The sequence below is a fragment of the Rhododendron vialii genome, chromosome 10a (assembly GCF_030253575.1).
Source record: "Rhododendron vialii isolate Sample 1 chromosome 10a, ASM3025357v1".
NCBI classification, from domain to species: domain Eukaryota; kingdom Viridiplantae; phylum Streptophyta; class Magnoliopsida; order Ericales; family Ericaceae; genus Rhododendron; species Rhododendron vialii.
This window is the reverse complement of record NC_080566.1, coordinates 36180576-36195507: the sequence shown is the minus strand read 5'-3', so window position 1 is coordinate 36195507 and position 14932 is coordinate 36180576. Positions and strand designations below refer to the sequence as shown.

At 38.2% G+C, this 14932-nt stretch overlaps 1 protein-coding gene across 6 annotated transcripts; it reads left to right on the top strand.

Annotated features, from left to right (window-relative positions):
• The first annotated feature begins 1021 nt into the window (after positions 1-1021).
• On the top strand, positions 1022-7970 carry LOC131302705 (ras-related protein RHN1-like). Of its 6 annotated transcripts, XR_009191888.1 has the most exons (9): positions 1489-1650; positions 1736-1813; positions 1955-2122; positions 2862-2910; positions 2993-3066; positions 4759-4852; positions 5958-6067; positions 7262-7404; positions 7522-7664. XR_009191888.1 is itself a non-coding variant. In XM_058329484.1 (8 exons), exons 1-7 carry the CDS (start codon positions 1612-1614, stop codon positions 6056-6058), a joined length of 603 nt encoding a protein of 200 aa, XP_058185467.1. In that variant the 5' UTR covers positions 1022-1611; the 3' UTR covers positions 6059-6067; positions 7749-7970. The 6 variants fall into 6 exon arrangements, 5 of the variants coding, with proteins under 5 accessions (XP_058185467.1, XP_058185464.1, XP_058185463.1 ...); XM_058329484.1 differs by lacking the exons at positions 7262-7404; positions 7522-7664 and adding an exon at positions 7749-7970 and having other exon boundaries at positions 1022-1650; XM_058329481.1 differs by lacking the exon at positions 7262-7404 and having other exon boundaries at positions 7522-7970.
• Positions 7971-14932: the final 6962 nt, after the last annotated feature.

Sequence of the window (14932 nt, the reverse complement as noted above, 5' to 3'; positions counted from 1 at the left end):
CAATATATTATCTTTAATTCAAAATATAAACACTTATTAAAAAAAACACTCGGGATCCAATGAGGGATCCCGCACGGGCTTACCGTGCGGGACTCCCTTTTCCCGATTGAATTGCGACGATCTGAGCCGCTCAAAATGTGCAGAACGTGATTTTAAGGGTACCCGCAAGAAATCGGCAAAAAAAATGATCGGGAAGGACTTGATCCGAACAGTTTTTTACTGAACCGTTCAATAAAAAACTGTTCGGATGAAGCCTTTCCCGATCATTTTTTTTGCTGATTTCTCACGGGTACCCTAAAAATCACGTTCTGATCACTTTGAGCGGATCGGATCGTCGTAATTCGATCGGGAAAGGGGAGTCCTGCACGGTAAGCCCGTACGGAATCCCTTAGGAGATCCGGACTGTTAAAAAAAAAGTACTTATTTTAGTTAATAAAACACAATTTAGATCATTCAGCAACGATGGAAACCATTTGAAAATGGAAACACAATTTAGATCATTCTATTTAAAGATGGAAACCATTTGAAAATGTATTTATACATCCAATTTTTTTTCTTACAATAATACTAATTACTAGTTGTTGTGCAAGTACTAATAGAAAAACAAAAACTCACTCACTCACACTCTCTCTCTCTCTCTTAGACGAGAAATTTTTCAAAGCGGAGTGGGCACGGGCCACGTGGTGCCGAGCATGCATCTCGGCCGTTCAAACGTGTTTTAGACAGCCCAAATTTGTTTGGGCTTGAGAAGGTATTTTGGTAATTTTACACTAAAAAATTATCCAAGCAAATTTGGACCGTCTAAAACACGTTTGAATGGCCGAGATCGTGCTCTGCACCACGTGGCCCGTGCCGCCGGCACTGAAAAACTTCTCCATCTTAGACACATTATTCTGATCTATGCACGGACGTATGTGTTAGCGTTGTTTGCTTGTCCACTTCTCTTATCCGTAAGCCACCATCCAACTCACCGACTTGTCTTCTTCAATGGTTGGCAAACTTTAGCTGCTGCCTCCATTCTATTTTGTTTTTTCATTTTCAATGTTCATGCTATTTTTAATTATTTACATCTTTTAATATAGTAATAATTTTTATATAGTTTTAAAATCTTTTTATTATAGAATCAATCAAGAACTATTAAACAAATTACATATTTCATATTTTTGAAGATCTATATTGGAAGATCAAAAATGCTAGGAACATATTAAAATGTAAATCTTCTCTTAAATAGTATTATGAGTCTAGGCTCCGTTTTCGCTAAATTACAAGTTGTAAACTACATTTTTGTTTTGTTTTGTACTAGTTCAATTGTTTTTTTCGCGTTTGCTAGTTTTGCATCAAACCTTTATGTACTATTGGTTCGACGAGAGGAATAAAAAAAAAAATAAATTATGGTTTTTACCCAATTTTTTTGAGAAAATATACAAGGAAAAAAACTCTAAAATATTTAATATAAGCAATTAACTGACATAAACATTGAAAATAGACAAAGAAATTGGGACGCAGTGAATACTATGCCTTTCTTCCTTGGGCACGTTGCGCCTGCAAGCTGAAACCTCTGTCTCTCTCTCTCTCGAAGCTCACGAAAGACCTCAAAATCAGTCGAGAATCATGGCAACGATGGGTCAGAACACTCGCAATGCAAAACTCGTGAGTTCAATATCTACCTTCAATTTTTATCTCCATAATTCTGTTACCTTCAATTTCCTATGACGATTCATAATCTAACTCCAAGGTATTACTCGGCGACATGGGAGCCGGAAAATCGAGCCTCGTCCTGCGCTTCGTCAAAGGTCAATTCTTCGAATTCCAGGTGCACAATCTCTCTTTCTTGGTTTTGCTAATGTTTCCAGAGTTGTAATTTTATTGTAGTTGACGAGGTTGGTTAGGGATTAGTGATTTGTGGTTTGTGATTTGTGATTTGTGATTGTGATTGTGGTGGTGGTGGTGGTAGGAATCGACGATCGGAGCGGCGTTCTTCTCGCAAACGCTGGCGGTGGGCGACGAGACGTTGAAGTTCGAGATCTGGGACACTGCCGGCCAAGAGAGGTACCACAGCTTGGCACCGATGTACTACAGAGGTGCAGCTGCTGCTATCATCGTCTATGATATCACTAGCACGGTTCGATCTCTCTCCTATACTAATACATACATTTATTTTTGATAACTTAGGTGTTCTACGCGCACCTCTACTAATTTACTTAGAATATGTCTACTGTTAGGAATGGTAAACTTGTTGTGGGGTCCTCCATGTGTTGACAGACAACACGAGAGTGGAGAGGTGTGTGATGTCTGGAATTGAAGAGGGCGTTGGATGTTAGATGCAAATGTGTGGCTGTGTTGGATTGTAACTATGTATTAGTATTAGTATATGTAAGTGTATTCAGATTATAGTGTGGGAAAACAGAGAGAAGAGAGGAGAGAGATTGTGGGGTCTCCCCCCACCACCAGTGAGGTCAAAGCTACGAGAGATTGAGAGTGGATGTGTGAGAGAGTGTGAGAGAAGGGTAATTATGTATGTACTTTTGAGATAATAAAAGTTAGTTGTGTTACGAGTACCTCCAGTTTCTGCTTCTTCCTAGTAAATAGATGAATTTAGCATAATCGTATTCTGCTTCTTACTTTTAAATAGATGAATTTCGCAAGCGCTATACCTAGCCATTGGCAAGCTTGTTGTTGAGCTTCATGCCAATTTTTTTCCAATGGCATGCAATTTTAGCAAACCATTGGAGAAGCTCTTCTGCTCTTGCATAAGAACTTGTATGTTCGCTACTGCTAATTGTGCGGTTTTTGTATTTTGTATTATATCCTTTGTAATTTTCTATTGCTGATTGGATTTCTCTTTTCCTTGAGTTCATTAGGACTCCTTTGCACGGGCTAAGAAGTGGGTGCAAGAACTTCAGAAGCAAGGTGCTCGGGAAGAGTTGTGCTGAGATAAGGTTTTCTGACTCAAATGTTCCTGTCATTTGACCATTTCATGTGGTTTGTACAGGTAATCCTAACATGGTGATGACTCTTGCTGGAAATAAAGCCGATTTGGCAGATAAGAGGGAAGTGCCGGTAGAAGTAAGTTCTACATTCTCTGTCACATACAAATAAGTGCATGTATAGAGCATAACGGTATTCTTTTTGTTATGTCGGCGACTACTGTCTTTCTGCTGTGGATAGTCCTGCCCCTCCTGCTTTGTGCTTACATATACTGTCGAATTGCTTTCTTTTTCATGTCTTAGTGTTATTCAGATATCATGCCTTCTGATAGAGATCATACAATGGATACATGCTCAATTTTTCGATCTAGTTCAGTAGATTAACCCCCCTTAAACTTTTATTTAATTTGTGGTTTTTTTCTTCTCTTATTGGCATAAAACAGAGATGTTATTAGATCAACTGCCGAGGGTTCACAGTCCAAATGCAGGCAGGTTCGATTTGAGCAGTCCATCAGTCCCCACAATGAACTCCAAGAAGCAGTGGTGGAACCTGGCAAACCGCCAGGAAAAAAGAAAAGAGAACAAGAAAATGAAAAAAAAAGGGATCAAACCAACACCCACAAGCAACCTTGATTCAAACTTCCAAAAAAACAAGTAAAAACAGATCCCATGCCGCATATAGAGTATTTTCTCCCCAGGAGTCCTGGCTTTCTATTTATCTCCCTGTGCTTTTTTAATAACTGCTGATTTGACGCTAGGATGCTTCTTGTGTAAGTTACCCCCTGAAATCATTTGTGAGTCTAAAACCCAAAAAATTCTTCCTTCCTATCCCCTTTTATGCCTTTGCTTTTCTTCTTGTTAGTTAACTGAAGATTGTAGGCATTTAAGTTCTCTATCCTTCGTAGAAGATTTAAAGCCTTTCCTGTGACGTATCCTCAGAAACCGTACTTCTTGTTCAGTTACTCAAAATTTCTTACTACCCTCAATAGAATCAAGCAAAGTCTCACCACCACTCGAAGAAATGCCAACTTTGTTAAGAACCATTGACCCAAGATCATCAACCTCTAAGTGATTATTTAAGGTGCACCTCTATCTCCTGAACCTTTAATACACCTCTATCTCCTCAACGATTGTCATAACGTGATCCCAACTTACCCATCCATGTAATTGGTTTCTCTATGTTACTTATGGCTTGGAGGAAGCGTCACCAACGAAATAGGGTCGAAAACTGATTTCCCAGTCTCTTTTGTTAAAGAGGCATCCCCCCAGAACAAAGCCTTCTCAGCATCAGGCTCCTCCACATCTGGAAACAGAAGCATCCCCCCAAATCATCCTTTTTGGTTACTCTGGCCCTTCCTCTTCATCACTACCACCAAACTGTTGCCTGAAAAAGCGATATCAACACTGGAAGGAAAACCATTGTCTGGATGTTCCTCAGAGAGCGTCTTGGACTTCGAGGTTCACAAACTGATCATCAACCTTGACTGTGCCCTGTATCCCACAAGAGTGTCATTTCAAATTTGATTCTCACAAGTCACAACTTGTATATGGGGGCTGGTTAATCTAAATTACAATGTCTTGACTGCAATCATGGCATTGCCATACCTCCATTCATTTCTTGCATGCCATCTTATTTATTTTTTATTTTTTCACTTAGTGGCTTTTATGTTATCACCTACGCGTTATGAAACTTCCATCTTATTTTACTTACGGATTTGCTTTAACTTTGCAAATGCATAACAGGAGTTGCAGATTCAAAGTATTCTCTCTTTAGGCGTGATGTTTGCTGTGGTTTGCTTATATGATCTGCTTCTGATCAATAACTTTGCAGGAGGCACGAGCGTATGCTGAGGAAATTGGTCTTTTTTTCATCGAAACCTCTGCCAAAACTGCTGCTAATGTCAATGATATTTTCTATGAAATAGGTGTGTTTCTGAGTCTTACTCTTGAATGGGGAGAGTTGCCTACTATCTTTGGAATTTGGTTATGAGCTGCATGGTTGCTCGCTATTTGTCTGTTCTTCCTTCTGTTAGTATACAAGTATTTTACTCCACAAGAAGGTTATTATCTCTTGTTTTTGGTTTATGTTATCCCAATACGTGTAATTTTGATCTGTTTTTTGTGTTCTCATAGGGATCCCCAAGTGGATTCCACTTTCATGAGAAAATAAACTATTGAATGCCATCTTGTGGGAACTCTGGTTTTGTAGTGCACATTAATAGTGTACATGGCTTGGAAAGGTCTCTTGGATTAAGTAATATAACTTCATTATCGGACGTCTCTGTTCAACTGGGATTGCATTGCCCTGTTGGTAACCGAGAGGCCTTCCTGAACTTCGACAAGGAAGGCTTCAGTTAGGGTTCTGGAAGCCACATGTCACGAATACTCCATCAGCTGGGCTCTAATACCCTGTCACTGCTAGCCCTATCGTACAAGTAACAAGACTGATTTCACAAAATAAATTTACAAGGGAAAAGAGAACCCTAACTAGAACAATGACTAAGCTATCCATATGCTAATAGGTAAGAAAACAACTTAAATGCCTAACTTTCATACTCTCTTCTTTGTGTTTCTGAGAGACAATATGGGTTCAAGTGCTACCACCAATCAAACCAGTACCAACCATATCGGTATCCGTGAACTAATTTGATTTTAGTGTGAGATTGTGTTTGGCCCAGTTGAGTCTTGTTTTTTTCTCTCTGACTTGTATGGTTAGCTTGTTCTCAAGGCCATCTCCTTGAGTTTTCGGGCGTGGTCCCTTTATAAGATTGCCTTGTTAAGAAAAAAAAAAAAGGGTCATAGCTAAGCATGACACTTAAGATAGTTGTATATTTACTATTGGGAGATGATCGTAGTTGAACCTTATCACTGATCTATGATATTTTACTTCCAATTCTATCACTCTTACATTGCGTCAGGTATTCGTTTGATGTTATTTCTCTTGTTTGTCAACTTTCTAGTTTTGGTTCTCAATATTTACTCTGCCGATGACCTGCTAATTGGAATCGTGCTTTTTGGTTTCGGAAATAGCTAAGAGGTTGCCTAGAGCTCAGCCTGCTCAAAATCCAGCAGGGATGGTTCTTGTGGAAAGACCAACAGAAGGATCCCGAGCTGCATCATGCTGTGCCTAACTGTTTCCTGTAATCTTCTTTGACCTATGCTTTTTGAGTTTCCGCTTCATCGTTATTTTGTTGTATTTTCTTTCCCTCTTGCTGTAGTAGGATGTTTTTAAAAATTGAGGCAATTTTAATCAACTGGTGATATCATGTAACCTAAACTTTATCCGTAGGTACACTTGCAATGAGTTTACCCTTCCGATCCGAAGAAAGAATATACATGAGTAAACAAAGTGCCTGAATTTTTCAGATTTGTTGTGTAACCTCTTAATTTCTTTGTTCGTTGAAATAAGATAATTAAGCTTCTCTGTTTTTTTTTTTTTTTTTGATCCGCTATTAAGCTTCTCTTGGCTTCTAATCTTACACAAGTGCAAATCACCTGGAGGGACACTATGTGGATTTGCACTCACCTAATCACCTTGTCCTATTGTACCTGTGATTTTACACCTATAACACCTTTGCATGTATCTGCCAAGGACAATGTAATTGATGGTCTCCAGCCGAATTACCGTGGCACTGTCTGTTACAATTTCACTGTCACATGATGGGTCCACAAAGGGTTTTGGAAGCACATGCCTGTCCCTCATCCTTCCCTTTAGTTTTTCATCCACGAATTCATGAACACGATGATTCGTATGTGTTCAATAAGTGCCCAATCCACTTATTGATTTGTGATTCCCACTTTGTGCTTGGTCAGTGATTGTATCCGTCGAGCAGCCCACTTCCTTGATTTGTGATTCCCATTTCCTCCTTGCTCTGGTGTCCATGCATTCTTTCAGCTATGTTGTGCGCTTGTCACCTTTCCATTCACCAGCCCGCCTGTAGAAACTTGTTTGTGTCTGTTATTGACTTTTTGTGATTGATGGTTCCCACAATCCTTGTGGAGGGGGGGGGGGGGGGGGGGGGGGGGGGGGCCTTGCGTCATGTGATGGGGTCGGTTCTCCACATAGCTTTGTGATATAATTCATCTATTTGGCTATTTGCGATAGATAACATGCCTTCCATCACAAAAGATTTGATGCTTCACACCTCTTATGATGTTGCCTCGTTTAGTGGACTGAGGGCTGGTAATTGTCATTTCGTTTCGTAAAAGTCAACTTGCTCCTTCCCCAAGGAGCTAACAATGAGACTCCCCCTATTTCTTTTAATCAATTGCACCTGCTTTAAACAAGGCTTCGTGATCTGCTAATGGAATGACTTTTGTGTTTTCCATTTTAGATCAAGTATACTTTTTGAGCAGTGCTAGGGATGCGGGGATGGGGATCCGGACACAGGGTCGCCCAATGCACGTGGATCCCACAAGTGCAATATGGGACTCACATGCATCGGATCTGCACAGCTTCGGCTCTGTGAACATCAGTGTACGGATGACTCTATCCAGAGCTTCGGCTACTATTTTTTACACGCTTTCTTGTCTTGAAACCAGAGCTTCTTACCTCTTGGTCCCCCCTTACCGTTCCCATGAATTTCTTTTCTAGGAATTCTCAGTGAAGGATATTACTAGGCAGATGAGTAAGTAAAAAGATTCGTGTTTGGCGGTGGTTTCAGAATTGGGTTTCCAGAAAACATTTTTAGAAAGATACAGTCATTTTATTTACGTAGTATATGTTTTTGATCTTCACGAGTATATTTGCTTCTGAGTTCTGTTCATATGGCAATGATATCTGATTGTGCTTTTGAGCTTTTGTGTGTCTCAATGTGACAGTTGATGGACGATGATCATGATGTATCGTGTAATGGAAGTTCAAAAAGCTCATGGCGCACTTGACGGAAACTTGTAAATGATTTGGTGTTTTTGTGTGTGTGAATGCAGCACTTTAAAATTAGTACAAAGAAATTCTCAAAATTCAAACCTTATTCGTGTATGGCGTTTATGCTTTACCCTAATAAATCTTCAAGAAATGTTTAGAAAAGTTGTGTATAAAAACGCGTAATCGGTTTAAATGCAAAATGAATCAGTAATTTTGGAAGATACACTAACGAAATGACTGGTGTTATGTTTGGATCTAGTGTTTGGTAAGTGAAGAGAAACAGAATGGCAAGGTTAAATGAAATATGGAATCGTTCGCCCTAATTTTTCTTGAGAATAAATTCTTTATACCGCCGGTGTAAACATTTGTTTCCTCCAAATCAATTATATTGCGCTACGTCGCCATGTTTTATTGATTGGGACCATTGTTTTGCAACGTGGCGCAATGTACTCCCTCCGTTCCTATTTTATAGTCCAGTATTCCATTTTGGGCTGTCCCTTAATAAGTGTCCATTTTGTAAAGTTAGTGGGTAAAAATTGGTGAATTTTCCATTTTGCCCCTAAAAGTAGATTCCATTTTAAAAAGTTAGTAAATAAAAGTGTAATGATGATGGGTAAGTAGGGAAAATGGAGGAAAAAGTTGATGTGAAAGGTATAATGATGATGTCTTTTTAAAAAGTTGGAGTTACGAAGCAGGACACTTAAAAATAGACGGATGGAGTAATTGATTTGGAGGAAACAAATGTTTACACCGGCGGTGTAAAGAATTTATTCTCATTTTTCTTTATTAATTTTTGAAAAGGAAACGGAGATTAAATAGACCAAAGACACAACGGCAATGACAAACTAGGACCCAAAAATTACGAAGGCAAGACGCCAAGGGCCAAAAGAAAAAATGGCCAAACGAAAAGCCCAAACACCTCTAAGCTACGGATTCCAACCAAGAAACACCTACAACTGGAGATAATACCAAACCGAACCAAAACAAAACAAGACATAGCCAAAACCGATGCCCTTACAAAACCTGCCCAGAATCATTCAAACAGCAGACTCTAAAAAAACCCTCAATAACCTCGCCAGATCTCAAACCAAACAAAAAACGGAATGAGAGATGCTGCTAAGCATCTTTCTATAGAGCGGTTGCAGAGCGGCCAATCCGGCTTCTCATCTTGGCAATCGAAGGCATCCCCAAGTCCAAAAAAAACAAGCAAACCCTCTACATTTCGTTTCTTAAAATGGTTGAATTTATAGGGTTTTCACCCAAATGGTCATGTTTAGAGTCGTGCTTTCTTTTCAATTTTTCCACATCCAAAACACAGGACACTTCTAAAAAAGTGATATTGATATTTGCATTTCAAAATTTACTATCTCCACTCTAAAAGTGGAGTACGAAAATAAATTATATGTGGGGATTAGGGTTTGACTACTGCATATATAACTGGGTAAAGCGAAGATGGGGCAGCACTCAACTTTTTTCTGCCCCTCTCAATTGATACCAACGTTTCTTATAAGAGAGAAACTTATTTCCGGAGCAGCTGCAAACAACTTATTTATGGAGCCGTGTAATGTCAGCCGTTCGTTTCGGCGATCAATGATCCGGATTTTAAAAAAACTATTTGCTCGAATAGTTAAACTATAACTATTCATGCGAATAGTTTTTTAAAAATTCAAACCATCCAAAACATTTTTGGACAACCGAAATTGAGCTCCGTAAACATTAGTATAATTTACTGCTGCTCTGTGAACAAGATTTTCTCTTCTTATTATGGCTGTCCAAAATCTTCAAGACACACTTCTTTTCGCTTAAGGCTAACTTTAAAAAAAAGTAATGATATAGCTAGCATCCAATCAAAAAAAGCAATGATATAGCTAGCATCCAATCCCAAAACAGAAAAAGAAAAAGAAAGAATAATTTTGTCTCTTTGGCATCGTATCAAAAGGATAATTTGACATGCGATCGAGAAAAACCTCCGAAGGGTAAGGGGTAAACATTTTTATGTTTGGGGCACCGGAAGATTCGCCTAGTTGTTAACTTCATGACTCCGTAATTAGATGAGGTGTGCTCAGACTGGTTCAAACGTCCGTTTTTTTTAAAAAAAAATTGACATGTGAGTTATGTGAAACCATAATCTATGTAGCCAACAGAAGGCCTTTTGATCACTTAATTAACACTGACATTTTTGTGTGGAACACACACTCACTCACTCTCTCTCTCTCTCTCTCTCTCTCTCTCTCTCTCTCTCTCTCTCTCTCTCTCTCTCATTTGTGTACTCATCAAGCTTTATAAATTGAAGGGTTTGTTTTGCATTTATACGCTCGGAATGAATCTCAATGGGATAAATTTGTACAAAGTAACAGCCTTGATTTAGTGAACCGACTTTCACTGCTGAACTAGTGGCCCCTTATTGTCTTACGTGCGAAAAATCGGCTCTTAAGAGTAACTTTAGCATATATATATGCATGGGATGAAAGATTTTTTTTTTTTTCCTCCGTAGAAACGCATATCCTTATATTTGCACGTGTGTCTTGTGCTCGGACATCCTGACTTAATTATCAAAAACTAGGATGCGTCGGAATGTAAGATAGCGTCAAGTACCCTCTCTACCTGACTGCTCTACCAGATAAATGCAATCTACACATTGCCTAAAAAGTGAATTGGAGAAGAACATGGTAGATCTATTAGGAAAATATTCTCTGTACTTATTGTTTAAAGAGAAATGAGCTAATGGTTACAACCTTGACACAAAAATAGAATCGAACGGCCGTGGATGTTACTTAATTTGTTTGTATGTTTACACATTATTCACTCTATATTACAATATAGATATATGCATGTGCTCGCGTCTTTATAAAGTAAGTACATTGGAAAGAAGAAAAGAGTAGCTTCTGCGTTTCATTTAACATCCATAACTTCTACCAAATCAAATTCAATCAATCTCCACCTTAGTTCAACGAGACCTCGACCAGGTCACCTATATCGATATCCCTCTGTTCCTGTGTAATTTCAGTAAAAATATCATGCAAAATATCTTCCTCCTAGTCTAACCCTTATCCACAATTTCAGGCTCAGAAGTGGTATCTCCCCAACCCACGGCCCTTTATAACGTGGTTCACGATCTTAATTATCGAATTGAAAAATGAAAGGTGGTTGGAACAACCTAGCTAGAAAAATGCAATTGGAATTTAATTGATGCAAGAGAGATTGCATGATTAATTAGGTGGCTGGGGAAATCAATCAATTCATAGATTTTCTTTCCAAGAAATCCAAAAATATAGCACCACATGAGAATTTATATGGGTATGTTATAGGTTGTAGGGTAGAGCAACATCAATTTAGGGTTGGATTTCGATTCAAGTTTCCATTCCAAGTAGTGAAAAGCCTAATATACAACACTTCAACAATGTGCATTGGTATGTGTCGGGATTTGGAAGGATTTTGCTTCAACTATTTTTTGGAGCTGAAAAAGAATGGTTAGTGGAATGGGAAAATTAAAAAAAAACAAGTAGTTAAGGAGCATGAACCGCATGAATAAAGTGTCTATCTTGGATGAAGTGGAAAGTATATGTATTTCGATTTAGGGACTGCTTGTTTGTTTTTTGTTTTATTTTGTTTTGTTTTTTTTTTCAATCGATAGGAGAGATCAGTTACGTCATATATGAATGACAAATACAAGATCATATTTGTCGTCTTGTATTTAACTATAAATTTAGGCTCCGTTTGTTTCCATGTAAAATGTTTTTTCAAAAAACAAATTTCAAACTTTTATTTTCCGGTGTTTGGTTGACACTTGAAAAGTATTTTCAGAAATCGAAAAAATATTGTAGAGGGTGGGGGGGAATTTAAACGGTGGAGAGATCTGAGAATATTAGAATTGAACTTGTCAGAACTGACGATCGAAGAAACTGAGCAGTGAGAATTGCAATAGAAGGCAGCGGGTTCATTTTAGAAAATAACTTACGGAAAATTTAAGGGTAAGTCATTTTCATCCAATTAGGCTCCGTTTGTTTCGACGTAAAATATTTTACAATGTAAGATGTTTTAAAAAAAAAACATACTTTAAACTTTTATTTTCCGGTGTTTGGTTAGCATGTGAAAATATTTTCCAAAACAATAGTTTTGACGATTAAAGGTCTCGGATAAGTAATGCATTTATTAAGTGCGGGATAAGTAATGCATGGAGTTATATGTGTAATAATTGGGTGTGATAGTTTTGGATTTGGTTGGCAGTGAGTGCACTGAATTTCAGCTTAAGCGAATGATGGAAAACAAAAACAACTTACGGAAATAATTAGAGGAAAACATTTGTGCCCCAATAATGAAGGAAAATGTTTTACTTCGGAAAATGTTTTACTTTGTTTTATCTAGCCAAAAGGCGGAAAATGAGTAAAAATAAAATACTTTATGCCGAAACAAACAAAACCTTAATGTAAAATGTTTTCCTTATTTTTTACACTATCAAATACCAGAAAATAGGTAAAATATTTTACCGAAGATATTTTACGCTCAAACAAACGGAGCCTAATGTAAATTTTTTGCGAGTTTATGTTTATTCATGTGAACGAGAATTTTGAAATCACTTCTTGTCGTTGAAAATAAACTGAAATGAACATACAGAGGATACCTTTGGCGGAGTTCATTGAGTGCTCTCATAGCAATGCTCCCCACCATTCACAATATACCACACATGTCACTTTGTCCCCCCAAACTTTCAACACAAAAGTTATGAGTTCCGTAGGTTTTCACCAATCACAACACTTTTAGAGTCTCATGGCTTTGCTCCCGAGCATCTCATAATTTCTCTCCTCTCCAGAGACAACCCTTTTACAGACAACGATTGGTCAATACTCCGGGAGTTTACTCCCTCTCCTCACATAACACGTGGGATCCCCTCGAGACCTACATATAGGCTCCAGAAGTTATGTAAGGAAAGGGAGTATAGTGCTTGAGTATTGAATAATTTTTCTAACTATTGGTTACTTGAGTATAAGTTATTGCAAACTTTTGGGCGACAGGATAGGGAAAAGACATTTCAAAGGAGTAGTACTAGTCCTCATATCATTGCATCTTTTGAAATTTCTGTAAATAAAGACTATATAGTACTGGCCATCAATGTCCACATATTTCTTCTGTTGTACCATGTATGTATAACAAGTGGTCTAGCAACACTCAGGAATGGTGCAAAGTTGAGTGGTTCAAAAAAACAAGTGCCTGGGTGGGCCTTTATTTTGTGGTTGGCTATGCAACATTGTTTGAGTTTTAAAGTCACATCCGCGGATCATTGATTTCCATCAAAGCGGTTGTCAATTTTTGCATGATTTTATGTTTGTTTGTCGTTTTCTCTTATTTTGTTCGGATCGTTGGAGTCCTTTGTACAGTATCTGCCTTTGTCCCACGACAGATTGATGGCTTGGGGTATACACACAAGTGCTGTGCAATAGTGGTAATGTGGAGTACACACAATCATGTGTTTTTATTGATTGTCCTTGTTCTGGTGCTCTCTGAGCAGATGTGTTGAGGCAAAATCCAAGTGCGCAGGAACCCTATGCGATGGGATCGATGATGAGATGATTTGGTTTAATCTGCACTCTAAGGCGGAATCGCCTGAGAAAAAGCTTGCTTTGCTAGTGCTAAAATCTGTAACTCAATTACAGATGGTATGCTGTCTCGGAGGAATGTGACAGACACCCAGGAAAACGGGGAGATTTGCGGGGCGTGGAACATTCCCCAGTGGATCCTTCCTATGTAGCATGGACACAGATACGGACTCGGACAAGAATACAGATACGGATACGAGACACGGAAATTCTTAAAAATCGGGGACACAGACACTGCAGAAATAAATAAATAAATAAATAATATTTATTGTAGATCAGTTAAAAATGGTTAGGTGTATAAGCTTGAAGCTTCAATATATGTAAGCAACCATCATATATTACATCGTAAAATAAAATAATTTATTATAAAATATCTGATGCAATTACACATTTACCCCCCAAAGTTTTTAAAAAATTGTCATATTTAACTCTTGCCGTGTCCCCATACGTGTCCCTCGTGTGTATCCGCTGTGTCCCCTTAAAAAATTTAATAAAACTTATTAGACAAGCTACATGGCGTGTCCCATACGTATTTTATTGTTTCCCCATGTCACGGGAACACGCCGACCTCTAAGTGTCGGTGCTACATAAGATCCTTCAGCTGTGTTTTTTATATTGTTGTTTTGGCTCTGTTTTTTCTCAGATTGAGTCTCGCATGACCTCTTGGAGTGAGTTGTATCCTTTTCTGGATTGACTTGTGTATTTGATCGGGATGATATATGAAAAGTACCTTTACACAAAAAAACATAGACATTCCAATAACCACAGTGCTGAGTCTGCTGACCACTTGGCAAGAATAGGTGCGAAACAAGTGGAGGAACTTGTCGTCACCACTGAAGATGGAATGAGCAAGAATAATGAGTGGAGAGAAAAAGAAAAAAAATCATTAGGGATCGTGCGTAGAGATTATAAGATCCAAAACGAACGCATGATAAATGCAATGTCACTTTATCATATTCCCGTACCGCTTGAATGTCAACATTCAAATCACATTACTCAATTTTAACCGATTCACCTTATTTTGGTAGAGTTACTCTTTGGCGAAATTTAACACCAAAATTATTTTGCTACTGGGATCCGGGTGCCTGGACATCCTTCGTATGGGGTCGACATCGTTCCGGCAAAATTTGGTGACATGCATGTCTATGCTACTCGTATGTACATTGATCAAGTGGATATACTTAGTTTTCATGGAAAAGAAATAGGTGACATGCATGTCTATGCTACTCGTACGTACATTGATCAAGTGGATATATTTAGTTTTCATGGAAAAGAAATAGGAAGAAAACAAGATGAACTTTTAGTTGTTTTCGCTAAATGTACTAGTCTAAGGGCGAATTTCTCCTAAAACATTTGTCTATAACTTAAGGAATTCAGATAAGTTGTTTCCGCTAAATGAACTTTTAGTTGATATACGTCATGAGGAGGTTGATTTGTCTAAAAAGCTGTATTTTGTGGACTTTAATCCGTTTATTCCGTTAAGACAAATGGGAAAACTTAGCCAACTAAGGTCCAAGAGGATAAAGAATGGGACGATGATGTTC